We start from the raw sequence: 22,356 nt of genomic DNA, 5'->3' as shown, positions 1-22,356 counted from the left end.
CACCTATTGGACACAATAGTAATGCTCTAATATTAAACAGCATATTGATTCAAAGACACAAAAATTAGTTCTGTTGTTCAGCTAGAAAGCAATGTTGAATTGTGGTTTTCCCCACAATATTGTTAAATAAAGTATGATTTTTGTAGTTATACAATTAAATTCTGGTGAGGAAACAGATGAGCATACTCTTTGTATCTCTATTTCTATCTTTTATTTGTCCATAGTATTTACACTCTATGAATTTAAAAGTCATTGTACTTGACTTTTAAATTCGTATACCTGTTGTAGGTTCATTTTGGAGCTATATTTATGTGAATCTTTGTCCACAAAAATGTCTGATTTCTGATCTCGGCACATCTTGAAATAGAAATATAGCCTGTAATCATTACAAATATCTTGCCAGATGTTTATTCTGTTATGCTGTTTTTCTTCAGTGGACTGCATAAAGTGTATTTTTACAAAACCCTGTATCACCTTCAGATGTTAGACATACTCTACCACATCTCCTCTGAAACTATTTTTATCTTAGCAGGGTTTTTGCAATAGGTCATGATAGGATGCACACGCTCACATACACATATTATAGGACATACACACACACACACACACACACACACACACACACACACACACACACAGCATTGGTTATATCAGGTTGCTTATCTGCTTTTAATAGTTAATGGTGAGCAGGTGGACCCTCTGGTGACTTTCTCTCCATACATTATGTGTCATATGTAAGTAGGGCTGAAGCCAGGAGAGACTGTCCTCCTCCCGGGGGGGCCACAAACCAACAGTGTCGATCCAGCCCTAATGTAACACACCTGCAGGTGCCATTTGCAGCCTCCTCAGTGCTGTAATGACCTGCAGCAGGCGTTTTAGCACATAAGCCTCCAATACCCAGCAGTCCTCCATGAACAGCGTTGGCTGTCCTTGTCCACTGTCTCCATACAAGCACACATTTACATACTACAACTTGTTCGAAGACAATGCAACAATGCTTAGTTTCAGTTGGTAGGTGCTACAGATAGGAGGAAGAAAAATCATGCAACAATATAGTGTGGGTCTCAAGGGCTATAATGTAAACCTCTGAAACATGATGTGATTTTTCTAGTTATGTGTGTATGTGTTTGCTACATTAATAATCTAGTTTTAATCTAGTTTTATATCTAGTTTTAAAAGGTTGTTGTTCTTATTATTATTGCATTCTTAGTATCCAAGGCAAGGATGCTTTAAAATCAAGACACTGCACAATTCTTTCACATCTAGTCAACACACCGGTGAGAACCAGCAGCCAGTTGCACACCACATAGTCTTAACCAGAAACCACAGCCCCCTGGATCACGGTATCAGCAAGGGGAGGGAGAAGAACTGCCAGGATAGGGTGCCATCCATCACTGGGCATGCAGACATACAGCCATTCACACAAACTCACACCTGGACAGTTATTTTGGGGAGGCGATTCACCTAACCTGGGTAGCATTTCTGGTCTTGCGGTTGAGTAGACAGACGATGCGAGAAGCATTTCAGAAGGGCAGTTGGATCACAGTGTGGACTCAAGGTCGCAGGGGCATTCATGCACTGAAACTATGTTGCGGTTCACCTTTTAATTCTTTGTTCAGACAGGTCAGAGGCTGCTTTGTAAACAACGTCTGCTGGGGATGAAAAGCTATTGGTAGCTAGCCGTGTCCCTGACATAATATGGCAGTCTCGTTTACCCTGACAGCCTCCTTCCTCAGAATTCAGTACTCATGCGTGTGACAATCAATAGCATTGATCTTATGACATCTAAACAAATGACATGTATCAAGTTTGATACATGACCATTCCCGGAAGTCAACCAGCTTGCGCCACTCAGCACTGACGAATGTTGGCGAGGGGGTAGTGCCCGTCAGCTTGCCGGCCCTCAGGGGCCACGTCGCCGGCATCAGGGTCTTAGAGGCGTCCGCCACGATGAGGAGCCTGCACGCATGCTCATCCGTGCACGCTCTCACGCTCATGTGCACACTCGCACCCTCTGCACAAAGGGCCCATTGAGCTTGCCCGCGGGGTGTGCTGGTACTTTATGTGAGCAGCAGAGCTGCTCGTGGGTCTCCAGCTTCACTAAGGAAAGGCAACTCAGATCAACAGCTCAGACCAGCAAGGCAAGGCTTTGTTTTGTCTGGCCGTGCGGGCCGCAGCCTCCTGACATTTGTTAACAAAAGCAAGGCCATATTTTTTTTTCAGCCCGGACCAAAGGTGCTTCTCTGGTGCGATTTAAATCATCTTAGTTTCTCTAGTTTCCTCCTACACAATGGCATCTATGCGCTAACAGGTTGTGTCCCTCGATGGGCAAAAAGAATAGGCAGTGTTTCATGCCTGAAGAATCCCATGTTATATATCCTGATAAATGCCCTCTAGGCCTCAACAGGAGTCGAGCTTTAACAAAATAGACCCAGACCTGTTTCCTTAGATTCAGTAGAGTTCAGAATAAACATCACAACAGGATTTTCTGATCTTCCTGCAGCTTGGACTAGAGTGCGGTGGAATGGTTGGAAAAGTTTGGGACGTCTGTTGGGAAAAGTAGGAATTCCTGCATGTGTAAAGGGCAGTAAAGCGTCACGGATTCAACGGCTCTCCCAGCCCACGCCTTCTTCTCTCATCACTGAGTGGAGGTGGAGCTGGGGGAAGGGGTGGAGGTGGACGGGGCTACGTTGTTACATTTGGGAGCGTGCCTGGTGTCCTGACCCTCTCTCGGCACAATGTACGAGGCATCTCTCTGTAGCACGGGTGTGATGGGCTGGAACGGATTCCCTTTGACTGGACTTTGGATCAGGAACCTCATCCTACTTTAAGGGGTTATCTCCTGATCTTCTGGAACTGGTATCTCACTCTTAGTGCAGATGAGTGCTTCCTTGTTTTGCTCGCTGCCGTAGAGCCGCCTGTACTGAATAACCTGTTTGCTGTGCGCTTATCAGGTGCCAAAGAACCAGTCAGCTGGCAGCATGCTGTGGTAATGCAAACTTTTAGATGCTGGGCCTTCCCACACCAGCGATTGGTCATTTTATGCTGGCTTGGGGTGGATTATCACTGATCCTGTAAATCCAGTTGTAAATACGTCTGCTCCACTCAAATCTGCTGTAGTAGAGAGTGTACTTTAGTTGACCGTAGTCTGGTGATCATTTCCAAGTCTTCCCATGTTCCATCCCATCCCGCAGTTCGCAAGTGGCGAACACGGTAACAAACCCGACCCTTTATGACACAGGACTTTATCCCGCTCAGAAAAAAATCAGTTTGCAGACAGATTCACTGTTGCCCTAAAGGAACGCACCTGATTGGCAATTGCGCAGACATCCTGCGGCATTCCTCAATTGCTCACAGAGAGCTGACAGCAGACAGCAGGTGTTTTTTATGGTTTCTAAAGGCCTACGACACCTATGGCCGTAAGGGCAAACATCGCCAAACTGCTTGCGTTTCTCAAGATGATAAGTCAACCCTTAAAAAAATATGGCTTTATATATGAAGCACAGGCAGTGTGTTTCTCAAACGAGTCTTATGAGTCTCATAAGTGTGTGTGTGTGTGTGTGTAGGCGTGTGTGATTTAGTGCCTAATTTTATGACCCTGTTAGAGGCAGGTACAGGCATTCCCCGCGCCTGCATTCTACAGAGCAGGCGGCTCATCTGATCCGTTGCCGCTCCCATGCTGCGGCCCACGGGTTCACAACGGTGCAGGGTCATCAGGAGGCAAACGAAAGATGACAAGACGGTGACATGAAGGGACGGCGCAAAGCACGCTGTGTGACACCTCACCAGAAACAGAAACTTTGTTCGCAAAGCTGGGTTTGTGGAGATAATCAGAACATATCACTGGAACATGAAATGACCATGTTTCCAGCTTCAACGTGGCAGTGTTTAACCAAAGCAGAACACCTTCACCCCGCGAAAAAAAAAAACTGCTTTTTAGGTCACTCTGAGTGAAAGTACTTCCCTGGGAATGCAGTGTCCATCTCTTAGGCTTTTCTTATACACAGGTGGACCTATTAAAGGAAAACAAGGGGGATGAGAGAATGCACGGCTGCCTCTCCTGTTGAAAGTGAACGTCAAATCAGATTTTTAACTATTAATTAACCCTGTCAAGCAGAATTCTTCTTAAACCTAGCCTCATAGCCTTGAGCAGTCATTACCGATAATTAGAAAGAACGAACTCAAGACTTGCATGAAATCTGAACAAACAGATGCTCAGTGCCTGCAATCTCCATAACAGGTAACAATTGGGAAGAGTAAGGGAAACTGTTATTGTTTACACAGTTACACCTAGAATGTTGGTTTAAACAAAGGATATTGGCTTGCATATTGAGAATAAGATTCAATGTCATAGAATGGATTGGTTATTACTCCATTAACAATTAAAACTGTGTTAGGTACTGAAAAGGTGCTTTCAAGAGCTGTTCTAATTAAGGTGCAATGATTTTACCGGCATAGAAGCTTGCAGCATTTAGAGGGGCTTTGGGGTGAGGGTGAGGAGAGAACAAGCCACGCACCCCTCAGCATCACTGACCGTTTTGAAGCCACGCAGTTGAACGAGCTCCCCTGTGTAGCCTATAGGAATTAACTTTTCGTCTACATTCCTTAAACACATTAACCACAATTAATTCATTTTCTGTTGTGTACGTGAACATGCTGTCGCGCGTGTTTTGGGATGTATTTGTATCTTTTGAAAACCCTTCAACGTTATAGCGTTTATACTGCGTCATCGTGGTTGCAACAAAATACAAATAACTCCTGAAGCATTATGACCATCCTGCCAGGGATTCACAACAGCGATGTGCGGCACTCTGTCTTCTCTGTTCCTTCTTTGCTTGTCATTATTGTTCCATGGGGCCGAGGAGTTCTTCCTTGCACTGAATACAGAAAGGCTTCGCTTTCCGTCGTCTAATTGGCGTTTGAGGAACGACGTAGCCCCACTGCATTAATAAAGGCCTATTACGCATGAATTTTCACTGATCCTGTAAATCCCAGTTGTAAATACGTCTGCTCAACACAAACGTTGTCTTACTGGAGAGTGTATTTTTATATTACGGTAGTCTGGCAATTATTCCCAAGTCTTTCCGCCCACAGTCGTGAAGAGACGCAGCCAGGCGTTCGTTGGCGGTGTGCTTGGTGCACCTGACTGAGCTCTGATGCTGGATGATAATTACCTCAACCTGGTGAATCACGTGTCGTATTGAAACACAGTAAAACCTGCTATAACGTATGTGGGCCCAGGGTACTGAGTCTAATGTGTAGTATACACGGCGTTTAGATCAGTTTGTTGAGGTTTTAAAAGAGGCAGATAATATCAACACATGGATTTCCAGCGAATAAGCTAAAGTTGCGAGGACGGCGGGGTTATAAAGCTTCCATAACAAAAGCTTGGTGCTTTCCGTCAGCGACATACTGACCCATCCCTTTGGAATATTTTATTTCTCGAGCAAATAAAAAATAATGCCCCTACCTGTATGTTTTATTAGATCACCCTTCGTCAATTTATTTGTTCATCCACTTTCACCCTCGAGCTAGCTTCTATTCTGTTTAACGTGTTTAAATCGAGTCTGATAGTATTGTTATTGCTGGGAATGTGAGCTACCGGGAGTAGTTTCTGCGGCTTTCTGCAGCCTTCTACCGGAGCTTCACGCGCTGCTGGGGTGTTTTGTACGCATACATACATCTCCGTGGCCGCGTTCACCCCACGCTTCTCTGGTTATATTGCCAAGTGATCCGCACCCTTTGCTTACCCATGCCTACAGTGTTTTTCTAGTGCCTTTCTGGGCAACATATTTAATGTAAAATGTAATGTTTAATTTACTTATATATGGTCAGGTAACATTTTATACATGCTTATAACCATCCACACAACAATTTGAGTGAAACCTCTAAAATCTGAAACAGTCCTAACATGGAAATGTGTGGTTTATTGCTAGGACCTCTGAACTGCCCTTATTTCAAGAGCTTTGTGTATTGCCTGGTAACTATGGAAACTGGGAGGGCCTAGGATTGACCTGTTGGGATGGTTTCATGCATCTGGATGGTTTCCAGCGGTGACCAAAAGATGGTGGGAAAGGGAAGTGGGGGGAACTGCAGCTCATTGTGATCATCAGACACATAATGGGGCCATCGTGGCTGCTGACCTCGCCAGTAGTCGGTCCAAGTGGGTTGAGGCAGCAGACATATTCACTGGGAGACAGCGTCTGTGTCAGCGAAACATCTGCTATCGAGGAACCCTCCACAACACACACACCCAAATTCACCACCCTCTTGCATTCAGTGATGCGAAAACACACACACATACACACCCAGAGTTAATGTGCCAGTGGAGAGCACAGTCTGCAAAATCGCCGATTGTTGCCACACCCATACAGCCTACAGCAGCAGATGGCCAGATCCCATCATGTGATGACCCTGTTGCCATGGGGACAGTGAAGCATGGTAAAGGGAGTTAAATGTTTCGAAGAACACCTTAAATGAATCTCTGTAACCACAACCACACATAACGACCTAACCACACTCTCACACGATCAGTAAAAGCTGCCTGTTGGATTCCAGACACATTAACAAACACACTCCCTAGCGTTGTCTGGGTCATATTTCTCACATATTGTTGAAAGGTGTTGTTGGTTGTATAAAGTATACTAGTATATCGGTGCAGGTGTTGTTTCACTGTCTCCCAGGGCAATTACAATGAAACAATGACCCATATTCCCAATGAGCGTAAATCTCCTTAAAGTTGTAGTGAGAGTATCACAGTGTTCCTTGTGAGCTTAGCTGAGCCAGCTGTGGTAGAAGGGGCGGAGCATGGTTACCGAGCAACATCTGGCTAATCTCTTATGTGGATGGGTGGAAGCAAACAAATACAAATGAGCTCTATTTAAAACCCATTGGCACATGGGGAAACAGAGGGGAAACATTCAGCCACATCATGACCTGCCCAGGCACCTGTAAGTGAAAAAGAAAGTTTAAAAGACAGCGGATTAGGCTCGGTGTCGTATGACTTATCCATGTGGGGGCAAGGTTATCCTGTGTAAAGTTGTTCGGCTCAAGCATGCGAGTTTAGCTGCAGGAGGGTTGTTGTAATTAGCTAATCTGCCTTGCACACCTGGCACGTAATACCACAATTAAGGTACTGTATGGTTCAGCTTTACCCCAGAGATCAATATATAACCTTTTTTTCTTTTATGTGTCTCAATAACTGGCCTTTCGCTAATTCGTCGTATTGATTGCAGCAAATAGATTCAAAGGCAGCTGTATTACAACAGTCTTTTAGGTTCAGTTCATAGTTTGAGAAACAGCTTTAACAGATTTTAATGTGTATGGCTTAATTGCAATAATTTATGTAACAGGCCTTTTTCATATTCTGCATGGAGAAAATTATTTCACAATCCACCCTATAATGCAATGTTTGTTTCTGTTTTGGGAATCCAAAAAAAACCTTTCCTCTCACATCCTCCATCTCTAACCTCTGACCTGGACCTTCATTAAAAATGCTACACCATTAAAATTTACTGCTGAAATCCATCTCTGTCCACACATTTCCTTTGTATGTTTATTATTTGAGACTGAGGTTTAAGAACTATCATACTTTTGAGAAAAATAAATTGTGCCCAACAATGGTTTCCAGGAGAAAACCATCCAGTTTAAATGTTTATTTCATATAGGTTAGTTTAATGACTAATATAGCCTTCAGCTTTTGCAAGAGCCAACTGACCTTCTCCTATAACAAGCAGTTCCCTCTGACGACAGCAGGAGAGGGTAAACACAGTCGCTAAATACTCGGAAACCTCATTTCCTCTTCGTGCTTCTCTCACCAGTGTTATTTTAATGGTTCCACCCTGACCATCCGCAGTATCTTATCAAGGAGGGAAATATGGCGGGAATGCATGCAAAGGTTTCTGGAGGAGCTCTACCAACACATAACGGGACCTGCAGCGCTTTTCCCGGCTGGACCCTGTGCCAGTTTCACCACGGTTCCTCCTCACACACTGGTGCCTTGGCAAAATCTCACTTCCAGAGCTGTGCCCCCGCAGGGCATCGTTGGGGTTGAGTTACCTGACTGACAGCAGAGATGGCCAACAACTCTAGTTACAGTATTTCATAGTAACTGAGGTGGCTGAAGACTATACTACTTTTGTGATGGCCTTTGGGAATACTGAAATCCTGGGGATTCAGTTACAACTGGTGTAGCACTCAAAGTTTGGCCACATGGCTAGAATAGCTGGTAAAAAATCTTCTTGCACAAATGGTGCACAGTTTTCAATGTGAACAATTAACGATCCCCTGAGTATTTTCTGCAGAGAATCACTGATGGCTGTGCAGACTGATTCTGCATGATTAATTGATGATCTATGGGTTTTGAGTCATCTCTGAAGTTTTCCTCCTGAGTGAGTAATTTGAGCTGGAGTGACACATTGTGGCGCAGTTGAAGATAGTCTATATGTGTGTGTGTGTGTGTGTGTGTGTGTGTGTGTGTGTGTGTGTGTGTGTGTGTGTGTGTGAAAGAATAAGTACTGCTCCAGGCAGAAATACTAGCCACAGTTCAGGTTCCTCTCAGTCCCATCAAAGGTTGTGTCATTTGACTCAACATGTGTCATAAGTGTGAGCTGTACAACAGCACAGACAACACACAAAAAGATTTATTGCTATCTGACATCATAGATTTATGACATCCTTTAATTAAGACCTTTGGTTGACAGGACTGAATTGCAACATAAGGCTATATTAAAATGTCAAATATCAAAAATGTGTAATTTTCTGCAGACCTAAGTATTCATCAGCAATATGTTTGCATGTTCCTAAGTGATCGTTGGGTCTGTAAGAGAAACGTTACCTCACAAGTGTCAAACAAGGTGTAGTGCATAAGCTGTCATGTCTAGTGACTGCATCTTCCCTTTTCAGTGAGAGAATCAGTAAACGTGGAGTATGTCGTGCGGCAGATCCTGACATTAAAAAGGAAACATTCATACTTGTTATATTAATGTTTCATAACCCAGTAGCAGGAGGGCGGAACAATCACAAATGCCCTTCCAGACAAAACCACAGAGACATCTGCAAAGCATCTGACAGCACATCCACGATCACTGTCTGTTAAGCTGGGACGTGAGCTTTGTGTGGGATTTGTTTACGATTTACAGAAAACATATTCACACAGGCAAAAAATAATGGATGCCCAGAGAACTCAATAACACAAGATAGCAAGTATGATCAGTTATATTTTGCTGTCATATTCAAAATTGCCTCAGTTTAGTCAGTTCATCACATTTCTGAAGTAAACATTATTATTTTAAACCCATTCTTATTTATTATGGAAGGTAAATATTCAGCAATGTTAGTCACAAGGTAAAAGTATGCCTTCTTCATCTTTGGTCTTTAACATTGTTGGTCTGAGCAGAGGTTGTTGATCATTGTGGATGAGTTGAATGCTTCTTCACAAACTGAAGCTAGAGGCCCTCTCCCATGTCAGATGATCTGTAAGAGTGAAATGGACAATCAATGGATAGATACTGCTCCCCAAAGAGGAAACCCAAAATGCACTTCCTGATCAGCCATCCTCATTGCTTGATGTTACACTGAGGTGGTCAGTAACAAATACTTTAGCTTGTGGAATGAGTTAACTTTAGAATGTTTTAGCTTACTGACATTGCAGGGCTGAGACAGGTGTAGCAGCAGTTAATCACTGTTTGACTGTTTGATTATTTGACTACAAGAGGTCAGGATTGCATTGTTTTCTACCACTTTTCCCCCACAGAAATCCACCAAGGGCTCTATGGTGCTGGACTATGTGTGTAGCCACGTGAACCTGCTGGAGAACGACTACTTCGGGCTGCGCTACTGTGACCGCGGCCATCAAACCGTGAGTACCTCTTACACACTTCTCAGGGCCCCTATGGACATCGGCACAGGTCCGGGAGATTGTCGACTCTTTTCTGAGGCTTTAAGGTTCTGTGAGATGGCCTCCAAAGAACCGAACACATTATGAAAGGTGTTTTAAGAGGTGGAGAACTGCTGTGTTTGCCCCAGGGAACGAATGCTGCCCCGGGTTATCGGAGAAGCCATAAAACAAACACAGCAATAGTCTTCTCATAATTTCTTTCCAGAAATTTCAGAGGTCCTTTTGACTTTTGGGGTCTGTCCCCCAAGCTTGTATTTATTGCCAATCCAATAATTGGCGAGAGGTATGCACTGTGTAAATATATCAACTTCTAAAGTGGTGATTAAAAATGACTAAATGGGGGAGTATTGTGCTAACTTCTTTTTGACAGATGTGATTTTCATGTGATCCTGTCTCATAGCTCTGTTACTTGATATGGAATGAAGAGACTCTGCATTAATTCAGACACAAATCTCCTGTTATATATGAGCTGGATGTGTTTCTCCCTTCCTGTTAGGTATATGAAGTGATCAGCCCCGTCGACAGGGGGGGACAACCGGGTCTGTTGTCCCGGGCCCTAGGGCCAGGGGGGCCCATCAAAGAGCCCAGCAATTTATTTTTTATTTAAAGTCTATAATTTTTAAATAATCTTAATCTTTCATTAATATAAAATTATGTACTCATAATAAGCTCAATGGCTCAAATATATATGTTTTTTACCTATCTGCATATTTTCCATTAAGTGCATACACCCCCGCCTCCCACTGGAAAATGGTTTGATCCAGCACCGACTGTAGCCGGCCGGTATCCGCCCAACAGCGGGAAATACAGTGGTGGATAGTTAAAGTAAATACAGAAATCTGGAGCGCAGAAAAGAAAGGAAAACATTTACCTGACGAATTTTAAAGTTGCATTGTGTTCCAGGTTTGAAAAGTGCTGGAATTTAGGGTAAAGTACTTGAAAATGCTTGAAATTGTAACTACTTCGTTTCACAACAAATAGCTGTCTGACTGAACAGTTCTCGTGAAGACGTTAAGATTGGGCGTTTTGAAAATAAGCAACCATTAAATAATGTGATAAAAAGCGAATTATTTCGAATCATTTCGAGTATATGTATAAATATTTAACTTAATTAAGTTTAACGTGCTGGAAAATATTGAAATGGACCTTTAAAGTGATGTACACGTGCTTTAATTCCACCTTATAAAGGTGTATGAACCCTACAAACAACTTTGTTCATTGCGCTGAAGCGCGGCGCGCGCGAAGTTACAAAATTCGAGAGGTGCACGACCTCGCGAACCGACAGCGCGCGGGCGGAGCCACTGCGATTACGTCATTTTCGCGCGAACCCTCGCGCTGAGGGGAGGGGGGGGGGTACATGAATCTTTCTTGTCCCGGGCCCCAGCAAGACTCAACGGGCCTGGAAGTGACATCACAGGATGTCTAAGAGCTCCCCTGCACTCACACAGCGTCTGCCAATAACATTTGCTCCAAACATTATCTGTGCAAAGGCAGTATGGTTTGGTTTTTAGTGCTGGATCATACTATGAAAAATCATCTCTTTTTGCCTTAATTGGCAGAACTGATGCCAAGCAACAGTCCAAAGGCTCTCATTTGCATAAATCAGCATGTACTATAAAAAACAGCTGCAGCTGTGTGATTATTAGATAAGACTGGCCAATTCAATTAACTTATTCTAATTTGATCATGTCCAGTACTAATTGGCCTCCCTCTGTACACAGATGTTTCACCTTGTGTGTTTGTGTGTTTCTGTTCCTCAGGGTGTTGGGGTTTTGAGAATCCCTATGGTTGTTCTTTAACTTGATTTACTGACAAATTATTTTAGGCACCTTCATTTACATAAAAAGCTCTGAGTACAAGTAAAGACTTGGTATATAACCGTGATCCAAACCTACATAAGCAATACTGCATTCGCTATTTCTTTATGAATGAGCCATACTATGAATTAAGCATAATTCAATTAATAGCTTGAATTAATTGAATTGCACAGTCAAAATCTATAAAAACAGCCCGTTTTATACAATTCTCAAATGCATAAACATGATAAATGTGTGAGCATGGTGTGCTGCTTTATTAATTGAAGAGAGAAGGCATGGAATATGACTTATGTGACCGACACAAAAACCAGGCGGCCCTCTCAAATGAGTCAACTCCTCTGCCTTAAAATTAGTATATCACGAGGCCGTTGCGTTCAAGCGGACGACAACAGAAGATGTAGGAACGAACCACAAAGTGTCTAGTCAGCCTATGATATTCACACTCGATCTCTCGACACGACGGAGTATAGGAAGCGTCACGCGAAGTCTGCGTCCCGCGCTGCTAATCGAAGTCAAGTCGCGAGCGCTTCTTTCGGCGGCTACATGCCGCAACCCGCCCTGCTTCATGTTTTATTGATGGAGGCAGAATTGCCTCTTGCCCGATTTTTTTTAACAAGCCGGTTTTACAGTCCAGTTTAATTGGCTTCATATTTTGCTGCCGTTTGCATGACTGAACATCTCGAGGAGCCTAAAAGTCTTCTCAGTGTAGCACTTCACAGTTTAATAAAGTGCGTGTTCCCTTTTGATCTTGGTAAATGCCCAAGGACAACTTTGCACACCACGCTGGGCTAAAACCATTCTAATATATCTTCCTGTATGGTTTTGCAGTATTGGTTGGATCCAACGAAAACCCTCGCTGAACACAAAGATCTGATAACAAGTAAGTGTGGCCTGTCTTTCTTGCCGTAGAGGAGATATCGCTGGTGATGAATCGAGTACCACCACTGTTCGGCTGGATGTACCTCCGTGTCCGGCAGGAAAATGTTCTGACCTAATCATTACTCATCTGTCTCTGCTGATTAGAAATTGATTATCCCAGCATGAAATTGTGCAGTTATTTTCCATAACGACCTCTTGATTAAAATAACACTTCTCCTGATCTTTTTAATGAACCACTTCAGACCCTGCTGGCTTTAAGTAATTAAGAACTTGATTGCATTGGCTTTTGTGTGTCTATCTGTGTGATTATAATTGGAAATAGATATAAATAAATTGGCCAAAACAATTGCTATGTTCTTATTTAAAAACAAGTGCATTAAATTGTGATTAAAATCAATAAACCAATTACACAAATTATTAAAAATGATCTTACTTTATTTAACTACTGATTGCTGCCAAGTACTGAAATAATATTTAGGCTTATGGGTGGCCATTATATGATGGAAACATGTATATGCAGTAATTTCAGGGTGCAAAAGATGCAAAATCTCATGTCTGTCTTATCGGTCATTTTACAGCTGGTCCTCCATACACCCTCTACTTCGGGGTTAAATTTTATGCAGAAGATCCTTGTAAACTGAAAGAGGAAATTACAAGGTGCGTTAATGTCTGATAATGCTTAGAGGGAATGGGAGTGTCTGATAATGCTTAGAGTGAATGGGAGAATTGCATGCTCCATACCATGTACCGTAGTGCATTTGGCGTCAGGAATCAGACAAACATGGTGAATTTTGGTTAAGGCTTTATGTATGTCATTACACAGTCGTACAGACAGCATGTGTGACTGATGTGGCCCAATTGTCTTGTTAGGTACCAGTTCTTTCTTCAGGTGAAGCAGGACGTGCTGCAAGGACGGGTTCCGTGTCCCTCCAGTACCAGTGCACGCATGGCTGCTCTGGCTGTCCAGTGTGAGTTTGACATCTGTGAAGATTTTCCATTAAAACACGTCCTCTCTGGCTGGACATCAGGAGGCAGTCTATTAAATGTCTGCCATGTTTATGCAAAGTGTGTGGCTTGTGACTATAAACATTAAGATCCTAAAGAGAGAGAGTGTGTGTGTGTGTGTGTGTATGCTTGCCTTTCCTTTTTCATCAGCTGAGCTGGGAGATTATGATCCATACAGGCATATGCCAGGCTACGTGTCAGAGTATCGCTTTGTTCCAGACCAAAAGGAAGACTTGGAGAATGCCGTTGAGCAGATTCACAAGACTCTCGTGTAAGATAAAAGCCCTTTAACTTTTGTCCTGCTCCATACAACACTCTTAATAAGGAGTGTTAATAATGAATGTCATAATTCTTAATCCTGCTCATTAGAGATTATAAGCTCTTTATCTATGGAAATGGTCTGAATAAGACAGATTCCCTGAATCCCTCCTTACATGGATTATAAATGTGATCTAAAGAGCAAAAAAAAACCCATTATATAATTGGGGCTCCGTGCAGACTTAATCACCCCAGCAGCACCTACACTGACCTAACATGAATTTACCGTGTTTACTACTCCCATTTTACAGAATGTCGCCATAAGCTTCCACCTCAGAAAATGGCACCCTTTAATTTTCCCTCTCAATTTTTTGTTAGTTTTACTTTGGATGAAAGAATGGGCAGAGTGTAGGGGGGTGTCAGCTGGCTCACCATGGGAACGCCGTGTGGTTTGGAATGTTGTCCAAAGGACAGTGGGAATTCATCTCTACAGCTGCCGGACGACCGTTCCGGAAGGACAGTCAGCCCTCTGAGATTGGGATGTGTGGAACGAGCCGGGTCACGTGCCAGCAGGAAAGGTTGAAGAATGTTCGTGGCATGGATGGTCTCACATGGGTGTGGAGCACTGAGGTTTTAGTGGAAACAATGATTAGCCAGGGCTTTACCATCGCATAATTAGGTGACGGGGATGTTTCTGCAATGGTGTGATCACAGGGATTGAGGTGATGTGTGTGGAAGGGTCTAGGATATACCACTAACATGGGGAAAAGGGGAACTAAATTAATAATTGAGCACAGGCTAGAAGAGACAGACACAGAGAGAAAGACAGAGAGAGAGAGAGACAGACAGACAGACAGAGAGAGACTGTGAGTTCTGTGATCCAACAATGATAAGGCTCACAGTTATATGACAGAGATTTATTCATACCAGCAAAGCAAATAGCTAAAGATCTGAAGTCCCAGTGCCTGAATCCATATGGCAGGTGCATCAGAAATTTATAAAGCATCCGTACTGTATACGGCACAAAGTATTTAAGACATCATGTCACGTCCTCTGTGACTAATGGATACACATAATGAGTCAGTCCAATGGTGATGACCAGAGGGTTTTGTTGTATTCAAGTTCGGATTGAGTATATGCTTGCTTTGAGACACGGTTTTCTCTGCTGTGTGTGTGTGTGTGTGTGTGTGTGTGTGTGTGTGTGTGTGGGTTGGATTCATGACTGTCACGTTCATTGTCCAGCTGGTACTCACGTTTCCGCTTCAGCTTTCTAAATTGCCTTCAGTTTTGAATGATTGCTGGCGAGCTGCCTGTTGAGCACCCTGCGAAGGAGCTGATTGGCTGTGGTTGGCGAGTGATTGGCTGGTGAGAGTAGACATCAGAGCCGCGGGTGGGTGGGCGGTTTTCAGTCCTCCTGGTTCCACTGTCTTAGTGATGGATGAAGTGATGCGCCACGATCTCTCGCCGAGACCTTTCATTAGAGACTGCGGGGAGGAATGACGGGGCAGGGGGAAGGGCGGGGTCATGAGATTGAGAGACGCAGCCAGATTAAGTCCTTGAAAGTTTTGATGTGGGAGGTTCGGAGGAAGATGTAGGGAAGAAATGAATGAGGAGAGACAAGAGGAGTGAAAATACAGAGGAAAAGACGGAGTTGGGTCGTAGAATTGAAAAGGTCGAGTCAAAGGCATTGATGCCTAGGTTTGACTCTCAGGTCTGCACGGTACCTTACACGACTCCCGCATGAAACTGGAGACTCTGTGTATTCGTTTCCAGCATCTCCCACTCCCTCACCGCGGTGGTGTGCTGGAGCCAAGTGAAGCCCGCTGGAACCCGCTGGACAGTAAATAACTCCCCCGCCCACTCTGCGTTCGTGACAGGGCATCTGTAATCATCCCGCCACCACGCCCATCCCCCGCGTGCCCAGAACCAGTCTCCTCTTCGAAGGAGGATTCGCGCTGAACACATGCACTGAGGAAATGACCTAACCTGCCGGGACCGAGGGCATGCTGGGAATTGGGGAGCAGAGGCGGGAGCAGGATGTGTGCGCGCGCCAAGAACACACAGATTATACCGTAGCCCTGCCGTGGCCCCAATCTGTCTTAACCTGCTGTTTTAAGGAGTGATGAGATGACAGCCAATCAAAAAGAGTGGATTAAGACAAGAGCAACCTCATAAAGAGACATGACTACGTGCAGGTCTTTCTGTCCTTTCTGTGAACGATGTTATAGCAGTGGTGGTAAGAAAGTAGGTCCATGGAGCCTTCAGTATGGAGTGAAAGATGATGGTTGCAGGAAATCTGGGTATTTCTGTTTCTGTTATTTGGAGCAAAAGTTTTTTTCTGCATGACCTATATTTGAATACATGTTAATCAGTAATAGAAAGGCACACCTCTGCAGCCTGGTAGTTACCTGAATATGTTTGAAAGAATGCTAAAAATGTCAGAGCCTACTTTTTTGAGAGGAATTGAGTTAATGATTTGCAGTCATAGAACAAGTTTGAACAAACGTCTTATGTGCAGGTTGTGAAACTACTGATGCGATTATTTTACAGTTGTTTTTTTTCTGCAGACGCACAACTAGAATTCACCATCACATTGGACGTAGCTCCGCAATTTACCATTTGATAACCGTTTTTCATTTGTTTGTCTTGAGGGTTTTATACTTGTATCGTTGCCGTTGTGATACTGATGTCATAAAAGGCTAGAATACGCAATTTCCTTCATTGTGAACGTCCTGACCCACCTGAGCTGTTTAGTCTCCATTTTGACAGATTACATTTACATGATCACCCCCCCCCCCCCCAAATAAATGATTGGAGTAATATAATACAGGCCAGTCCATAGCCACCTATATTTTTTTTACTATATTGCAAGACATGTCACAATCCTAGCGTGTAATACTCAAGCGTTACACCGGGATCCCCCACAGACAAGAAACATGCCACATGATAAGAAACTGACCAAACAGTTGTATTTCAGTAACAGTTCATGATGGGTGAACTTCTCTGTGCAGGGGTCAGAAACCTTCTGAGGCAGAAATAAATTATTTAAGTATTGCCAAAACCCTGGAGATGTATGGGGTGGATCTTCATCCCGTATATGTGAGTAGAAACTGGGCCAATACATATTTACTTTAATGATATTATGTTTCTATATTTTTCATTGTATTTGTATTTGTTTTATTTCTTTTTTTAGGGAGAGAAGCAGTCTGAATATTTCCTTGGGTTGACACCAGTGGGTGTTGTAGTTTACAAAAATAAAACCCAAGTTGGCAAGTATTTCTGGTAGGTCCATTTACTGATGCAGTTTGTATTTGGATGAACTTTAATCTAGGCTTGACTAGCTTCTATAATATTTGAATATTATATATAGTATAGCATAAATTTACTTTCTGGTTAATGTATGCCTAGATTAGCTTAATACGTTTTTGTCTTAAGCTCTTTTTTTCTGAAATATATTAATTGAAATATTAAATACTTTGTGAAATATGAAACTATCCTTAATTGACACATTTGACTGTGTTACTCTACAGGCCAAGAATTACAAAGGTGTTTTTCAAGGAAACACAGTTTGAGCTGCGTGTTCTGGGCAAAGATGTAAGTTACACAGAATAAATTATCCAGACAACCATCTAAAATGTTTTTTTCCGCCTTCAAACACACATATTTGCCAAATTATTTCAACCCATAGTAGATTAGACAGGTGCGTCCTTCTGTCTCTTCTCCCTTCTTTCTAATAGTGTAACTTTTTAGTGGTGAACTTTGAGGTGATTTTAGCAGGAATTACCTACCCTCCCTGTTAACAACATCTGCTAGTCTTCCTCCCATCACCCAGAGTGAATATTTCTCTATGATCACGAGGTTGGAAGGGCAAAAGCTCCTGCAGTTTCCATCTAATCCTGAAACATTTTCTCTTTGGCCCATTTTCGCAGTGTAGTGAAACATCATTCTTCTTTGAAGCTCCCAGCAAAGCAGCATGTAAGAGCCTATGGAAGTGCTGTGTTGATCACCACACCTTCTTCCGGTGAGATGACCGTGTGTACTTTGCTCCAGGTTGGGTCTGCAAGATGCCAAAATAAATGAATTAATAAATAAGAAATTTGTTTTGGAATTTGGTTCAAACACCATTAAATAACAATGAATATAGACTTTAGCATTTAACTAATATTAGATAATGTAGCACTGGCATTTCCTGGTCCGAAAGAGCCAGAGAGCAGTGTGGTATGGTCATTGACCTGTTTAAACACTCAGGATCACAGAGCAATCATTAAACTTTGCTGGACTCAAGCCCTCCAGGATCTTAAACACCCCTAATCTAGACATTCATGAGGGTTAAGCAGAGCTGTTTGTTAACAAACAATGGATTGGAGCCACAGATAAACCAGATTTCACTACATTTAGTTCCATTGCTATTTCTATATAATGTCTATTTCTAGACATTACTAGACAAGCCAAGATGGCATTGTGGTGATTCTGTCCAACTGTAGGGTTAAATATGAAGCAGCACTTCCATCGTTTTTCTTTAAATTTTTATATATTTTTTGCTTCTAATCAAATCACCAGTTGTACTGAAACTTTCTTTGGGCTTAACCCTCCTTGTTAAAGGGAACTCCGGCTGATAACATATGTAAGCCTTAATATCGTGTAATTACTCTAAATTATTAAGTAATATCCCAAAAATATCACAAAAAGTAGCAGATGTCTTCGTTTCTTCGTGCGGTTCTCGCTCCACATTCTGGGGCTTTTGTACTTTCTGTGTGGGAAAACTGTGGGCACTGCACTGTGTTTTAGTCTACGTTTAAAACCAACAGCACCCGTCAGCTCTCTCACCAGTCGGGCTCTACTGAATGACTCAAACGCATCGGGACTGAAGAGAGCAGAGCCGCGGGTCTTTTGGTAGCTGTGTTCGTCCACACGCTGCTTCCCAAATTTTTCTCCTCTTTTTATCTTTGCGAAAACTGTGAAGACTAATATCAGTCTTCCCACTGCCTTTCGACTGGAAATAACATCCAACGGCAACACAGTGTGGCATGGTTTTCTTTAAGGTAGCTCAGCTAACTAACATTAACTCCTTCCAACTGCAGTCAAGTTTAACGCGCTGCAACCATTTGACGTCATCTACCCAGCAGGCATTGCGCGTCAGAAAACATGGCTGCGCCCATATGTCAAATATTTCGAATAAAAGCATTGATTTGTGAATAAATCTGCTGCTTTTTAATTTTTTTTTACAACATGTCTTAATAATTTAGATAAATTACAGCATATTAAGGCTTACAAGTGTTACCAGCCGGGGTTCCCTTTAAGGCACACTCACACTTCCTCTGTCCCTCTGTATCCCTGAGTGGTCTGTTTTTTTTTGTGTGTGTAATCAGACTTAAGTTGTTTCGCAAAAAGGTCTTATAGGACACAAAATGCATGAGACTTCTCACTGTTAATCTGAATGTGAAACCTCACTGCATGAAGCACAGAGCAGAGTGGTCAAGAAACAGCATGACTCCTTATAATAAGGCTTCTGCTTCAGGGGGATGTATTTAGACACCACGATAAATATTAAAGGGCCATTGTCATGGAAGATTTGCTTTAATGAACTCTGTAGCCCCACTAACGTATACTGTAGTTGCTTTTTGACTGAGGTACAATGCTATGCAGCCAATCAGAACAAAGCTCCTTTATCTTATAACTGTCTTTTAAAGGTACAGTAACAAACAGCCTGTTTATTTATACGTCATAAAGAGAGATTTGTGGTCATATAAATACGATGTGTATAGAACACAGAGCCACATACGTCGATATCAAGGAGAAGTATGAAATAAAAATAAAATTGTGGGATACGGGCCTTTTAAGATTGCTGCCTACCAGATACCAGTGGCTTTTGAAATGCTGAAATTGATTCTAGTGTCTTGTAATCGTATGCTGGGAGAAGATCTGATCTAAGAAAGTCTGACTGTGTCAGACATTGTGACATCTGGAACTGCGTAGATCTAGGTTTTTCTTTTTGTAGCTCAGTGTAAGCTACAAACAGAGAAAGACTTCTGAAAATACCAAATGAGGTGTGATTTTGAGGCTAATCCATTGTGTACTATAGAGAGAAGAGTCAGCTCTGAATCATACACACATTAGCTCCAATAACAGGGCAGCAGACACTAACGCTAATCCTTTTGGTTATTAATGTTATCATTTTTGGAACAATTTCGTTAAGCACATCATGCAAAGGGTCTACCATAGTCTCAGCAAAATGTGGAATATCTTACAACACATTTTAATGAATATGCCTACAGTGTCAGTACAGTAAGTCATTCTCATTCTATTTGAAAGTATTATTATCTGAAGAGCATGGCATATCAGAGCTCAGGGCTTTTATTATGTGTAGGTTCATGACTTTTATAATGTCTTTAAGCTGCATTTTTTTCTCTTCCAGAACTGTTCTTTAAAGCTATGCATTTTAATGGGAGCCAAAAGCTCTGTGGTGTTTTTTTTAGCCTGTAATTTGCCTCATTAAAGTACCCTATTGCACAGCTGAACTCTGCCTGAGAAGTTTAGAGAGACTTAGTTCTATATGGAGCAGTAGTCGTTAACTGTTGTAAAATTGGTTTTAGTTGCGTAACTCAAAACAAGGCAAGTATAAGCAATCCAGCCTGGGCTTGTAAATGTACTTTATCTACAAACAATATGCTCCAGAAATTTTTGTTAGCTTTTTAGAGAATTCTGGAGCAGAATACATTGCCAGAAGTTTCTTGTTCTGAAAAGAGTGGAAATTCTCATATTTTATGTTTACTATAGTGTAATTATCCCTCATAGTTGTTTCTCTAACATATATATGTACTTGTTTTGTAGAATGCCAGAAAATGACTCCAACAACTTGACAAGAAAGTTGTCTAAATTTGGCTCTCTGGGTTCCAAACATCGTTACAGGTTAGTAACTTCGGATATTCACGTTGAAATCTGCGGTGCATCTCATCCAGAAAACCTGTCAAGCAGTGTGGGAGAGAACAGCTAGTCTCTTCTGATAGTGAAACCAATGAGTTCATGTTTAATAATGTAGTCAGTTGAAGTCCGTGAGCTGAAATTGAGGCTGTAGAGAATCATCTTGAAAGGTGAGTGTCTGAATAATACAGCTGCGTTACAGCTTTTGCATACAGAAGATGGACCAGGCAGCTATCGAAGAGTTGTAACTATTGTTCACGCATCACAGTTTATTGTATCTAATGTTTCTTAGCCTTTAAACATATTTTACCTTCTATATATTTGTCCAATTAACTAACATGCTCTGTGTTCTGAATATAATAATGATATATATTTAGCCTAAACCTTAAAAAATAAATAGGAATACATAAGGAAAGGGCACACTGAGGTGTTTGTGGGGGCTTCCAAACGAAGAACAGGGAAAAGTTCTCATTTCTGTGGCTTCCATATTCCTTGTTTTAGTGGGAAGACCGCCCTGCAGATGGGGAGAGATCATTCTGTGGGCTTGCCCAGGCCGGACCTGGAAGTGATGCGTACTCGCAGCAAGACCTACCCCAAGAGGAGCGCCCAGCCTGCAGGTGAGCAGGCCCCATATGTCAGCCTCCTCCGATGTCCCGCCTCCCCACTAACGTAACCGCCGCTCGCGACATCTGGCCCGAACGCGGCTTCCCTCCGTCGGCCCAGGTCCTCGCACAGAGCGCGAGGGATTTGGCTCGAAAGACATCCGCATTCCGAAGGAGGCATTGCGTGCGTTTGACACAGGTGTGTACCGTGTGCCTGTTGTTCCCTGCAGGACTGTGGAGGAGGAGTTGTTCCAGTTTTACCAGAGTTAATTACTTCAGAGTCTGGAGATTAGGTTCGCTCCGGTGGCTCCCTGGCACGAGCTGAGGTGCACGTGCACGCTACCCGCCTTGGCAACGAGAAGCTCGTGGCGCTCTGATAAAACCAGAATTTCAGAACCAACTACCTGCATGGCAGCAGGGCATGTAGAAAGCCGTTAGAAAGTCATGTGCAGGCAAAGAACACGTGACCATTCTTAAGCTCGGTCCCATCCCACTCTGTCCAGACCCACTTTCACCTGATCTTTCCTCAAAGGGCTTGGCAGTACGGGCATCACATGCGATCAAAAGAGAAAACAGAGGATCCCAAGATAATAGTAATTTGAGATATTTGAGATGAGATATTTTTCAAGGTCCATATCTCCATTGACATTGTAACACACTCCAAGTTCAGATGATACATTGCTCTGTGGAAATGAAAGTCGGAGGCTGAGTGGAACAGCACTCATACCCCTTTAATCTGTCTTCTAGGACTGAACAATGGGAATAGATCAATCGCAAAGACAGGAAATTCCCTCAGCGAGAGCCAGGCTAAACCCACAGCATTCTCACCAGCCAAGAGGTACTGACCTAATAGTCACAGATTGACTGTCTGATCTCCACTTACAGTAAGTGCAGCTGAGACTCCAGATCTTTGTGTTTGATGGCACTGCTTCTTGTGGTCATTAGTTATTGTGGTTATAAGTAATTGCGAATGACC

General features: G+C 42.8%; 1 protein-coding gene across 2 annotated transcripts in view; it reads left to right on the top strand.

Annotated features, from left to right (window-relative positions):
* epb41l4a (erythrocyte membrane protein band 4.1 like 4A) overlaps positions 1 to 22,356 on the top strand; it is a 36,257-nt gene that overhangs the window by 913 nt on the left and 12,988 nt on the right. For both annotated transcript variants that reach the window (XM_077020616.1, XM_077020615.1), the window contains 12 exons: positions 9,755 to 9,859; positions 12,544 to 12,595; positions 13,173 to 13,251; positions 13,465 to 13,562; positions 13,750 to 13,870; positions 16,869 to 16,956; positions 17,051 to 17,139; positions 17,388 to 17,451; positions 17,787 to 17,878; positions 20,689 to 20,766; positions 21,280 to 21,395; positions 22,128 to 22,218. In XM_077020616.1, the coding sequence (XP_076876731.1) occupies positions 9,773 to 9,859; positions 12,544 to 12,595; positions 13,173 to 13,251; positions 13,465 to 13,562; positions 13,750 to 13,870; positions 16,869 to 16,956; positions 17,051 to 17,139; positions 17,388 to 17,451; positions 17,787 to 17,878; positions 20,689 to 20,766; positions 21,280 to 21,395; positions 22,128 to 22,218 (1,055 nt within the window). In that variant the 5' untranslated portion in view covers positions 9,755 to 9,772. The remainder of the gene's footprint in view (positions 1 to 9,754; positions 9,860 to 12,543; positions 12,596 to 13,172; positions 13,252 to 13,464; positions 13,563 to 13,749; positions 13,871 to 16,868; positions 16,957 to 17,050; positions 17,140 to 17,387; positions 17,452 to 17,786; positions 17,879 to 20,688; positions 20,767 to 21,279; positions 21,396 to 22,127; positions 22,219 to 22,356) is intronic.

Source organism: Brachyhypopomus gauderio, chromosome 10, assembly GCF_052324685.1.
Source record: "Brachyhypopomus gauderio isolate BG-103 chromosome 10, BGAUD_0.2, whole genome shotgun sequence".
Classification (NCBI taxonomy): domain Eukaryota; kingdom Metazoa; phylum Chordata; class Actinopteri; order Gymnotiformes; family Hypopomidae; genus Brachyhypopomus; species Brachyhypopomus gauderio.
Note: the sequence above shows the minus strand (reverse complement) of the source record. Positions and strands in the feature narration are given on the sequence as shown.